This window comes from Austrofundulus limnaeus, unplaced genomic scaffold, assembly GCF_001266775.1.
Source record: "Austrofundulus limnaeus strain Quisiro unplaced genomic scaffold, Austrofundulus_limnaeus-1.0 Scaffold26, whole genome shotgun sequence".
NCBI classification, from domain to species: Eukaryota; Metazoa; Chordata; class Actinopteri; order Cyprinodontiformes; family Rivulidae; genus Austrofundulus; species Austrofundulus limnaeus.
The window spans coordinates 1612842-1615992 of NW_013952428.1; the positions used below are offsets into that span (position 1 = coordinate 1612842).

General features: G+C 38.7%; 1 protein-coding gene across 1 annotated transcript in view; it reads right to left on the reverse strand.

Moving 5' to 3' along the window:
• stx17 (syntaxin 17) overlaps window positions 1-3151 on the reverse strand; it is a gene marked incomplete in the record, with an annotated part of 22429 nt that overhangs the window by 9948 nt on the left and 9330 nt on the right. The window contains 1 exon segment of the mRNA XM_014004749.1: window positions 130-441. Within this exon segment, the coding sequence (XP_013860203.1) occupies window positions 130-441 (312 nt within the window).

Genomic DNA, 3151 nt, shown 5'->3' on the forward strand with positions numbered 1-3151 from the left:
CCAGGCAATATTATCGTTTATCGCAATAAATTTTGAGACAATTAATCGCCCAGCAAAATTTGTTATCGTGACAGGCCTAGAACAGATTACACGTTGGGGTCACGTTCCAAACTGTTGCAGGGTGCATACCTCTTCCAGGTTGTCCCACGACTCGGCTGCATTTTGATCAGCAGGAATTTCAGGAAGCTGAAGCTGAACTTGCCTCCCCGGCATCACTTCCTCTCCATCGTCTTCGACCGTCTGGCAGCCGGACGGCGGCGCGGCGGCCGGTGCTGCCGGGGTGGGCCGAGGCGCCGGGCTGGAGTGCAAACGCAGGAAGTCCTGCGCAGCGGCGGACGCTCTGGTCCTGACAGGCTCGACCAGAGCGTCCAGAGCCTCGGCGTCTTCAGGGCGGACTCGACTGCACAGCTTCTCCATCTCTCTGATGTTGGCTCTCAGCTGCTGCAGAGGGGTGAAGGAAGCAAACATTTTCTGTGTGGAAACTGTTCTGACATCAAGACTTCAGACCAAAATAAACAAGTCATTACTAAATAAATTAATTAACCACCCAGCATTTTGGCCCAGTTGAAAATAATTGTTCATGGTAACATATTAAGTGTTGTGTTTTACCTCAGGGCTGGTTGTGTGTGTGGGCGCAGGTATTCCCTACTATACGAGGACAAAAAAGGCCTACTTGTGGGGACCAACTGCTACTTATGGGACATCCCCATGAGGGGAAATGTCTGGGGTTAGGTTCAGGACTAAGGTATGAATAAAGTTTAGGTTACAACCTCAAATCCAAGGAAGTTTGGATTTTGTATAAAACAAATGTGAGCCATCATTTCCAATTGAGGATTAAGTTAAATTTGGTCAAAATGACCTAATTACATTTTCAGATTCCTGCTTTAAAAGCTACATTTTGACACCTGGATCATTCTGATATCTTAAGTACATATATATGACTTAATTTGTCTTGTTGGTTACAGTAATACATAAATATTTGATCTGAATACTAATTTGATGTCCTTTTAATGAGGAATTTTTGACGTCCTTATAAAGAGGAAACCTCAAATTATATTTGAATATTGAGATTTCCCAGCTAAAAAGAAACAAAAATTTGCTAACTCACAGGGAAAATCTCAAAATTTTAAGGCGTTTTTCCTCAAAATCAGGTTTTTTGTTGCTACTGCTCAAAAAAGTGCTTCAAAATTTTGTTTTATGATTATATTTCAGGCAGTTCATTCAAATGATACATTGATAAGGCTTTTATTCATTTTATTTTGACAAAATGCAATTTTTGTTAACATTTTAGTAAAACACTATATTTGCCTATTCCTCCTTATACCAGTTTTAGACTTAATCCTTGTTTTGATGTAATGGGTCACATATAATTAGGATTCAGACCAAACAACGTATTATCCTAACCAACAAGACAAATTAAGTCACATCTCTGGATAAGTTTATAAAATCAGAACGATCTAAGTATCAAAATGTAGCTTTTAAAGCAGGAATCTGAAAATGTAATTAGGTCATTTTGACCAAATTTAACTTAATCCTCATTTTGATCTGATGGCTCACATATGTGGAGCATTATGAAGCACAAAATATGACAACAGAGACTCCAGACTGTTGAGCACTTGAAGCTGTTCATCAAGCAAGAATGGGAAAGAATTCCACGCAAATCTTCAACAATCAGTGTTCTCAGTTCCTAAACACTTACTGAGGGTTGTTTAAAGGAGAGGTGATGTAACACGGTGGTAAACAGGACCCTGTCCCAGCTTTTTTTGGAATGTATTGCTGGAATCAAATTCAAAATAAGTGAATATTTGCAAAAAAAAAAACTAAATATATTTTGTTTGTTTGAACATGAAATATCTTGTCTTTATAATATATTCAGTTATATATAGGTTGAAAAAAAATTGCATATCATTGCATTCTGTTTTTATTTTTGTTTTACACAAAGTTCCAGCATCCTTGGAATGGTAGGTTTAGTGTGATTGGTCAGGGTTAGGCTGTAGACATTAATGGAGATCAATACAAAGTCCCCTTAAATATAGCAGCACTCGACCGTGCGCGCACGTGTGTGTGAGAGAGCACTGATGGGAGCTCAATAAGGTTTAGATATGAGGCTGGGGAACCCGAGAAACACCCCGAGGGTGACAGGAGGATTACACCGCAGACATCGGGCCTCCGAGCTGCGGCTCGACCCGAGCTCGGAGGTGGGGTCGACGTGCTGCCGATAACACTTTCCTTTAATTACAGAACATGAATAAACATACGTCCACACTCATGTCTTCACATAAAGAGAAGTGAAACACACACTGATTAACACTGAGACGCTCACACCACACACTCGTCAGCATGGAAATGAGCCCTGACTGTAATTTGAACACACACACACCAAATACACTCAAATGTATAGCTGATATTTTTGTAAAACAATTTAAAAAATGTAAAAATCTTGTGCCTGAGTGCGACTGAAAGCAGCTCAGTGTGTCTCATACACTGAAAAAAAAAACTTTTGGGTGTAGTAACATTTATTTAATTATTCTTTTTAAATTTTACAAAAAATTTCAAAATCTCTAAACTACTAGAATTTACTAAATAAACAATACACATTATCAATATTACTATACAAAAAAAGTAAATGCTAATATTATTTTACCAGTAATATTTAAGTGTTTTTTTCTGGACAGCTCATAAACATGAATATATTAAGTAACTTCTACTCTTCTGGGCTAAAACTGAGGCTGCATGCACACACAAAGGCTGCTGCTCCTCATTCCCTTGCTTCACTTTTCAAGGAGAGGACAAGACATGGTGGAAATAAAACATAAGTTGTCTGGTTTCTTTTGCTTGAATGCATTTGTTGGTGTGCAGTAGTTTGATGGCATAATGTAGGTGATATTTAGTTGTCAGGGAACAGGGAATGCATATTGTAGCATTCTGCTGTGTTTGGCTGTTTGTCATGTGACTGCAGTGGAGGATTGTGGGTAGGATTCATGTTTGTTGTTGTTAAATCACTTTAGGGAATTGGTTAACATTGTTCTTTCAGCGATTAATCTGTTGTGTTCCTCTAATTTGTGTGTTCATCATTTAATTGTTAACTTGTGTTAAACCGTTCAGCAGAAGTAACCATTAGTGAGAGTGGTAGGCCTAGTCATTAATAAGA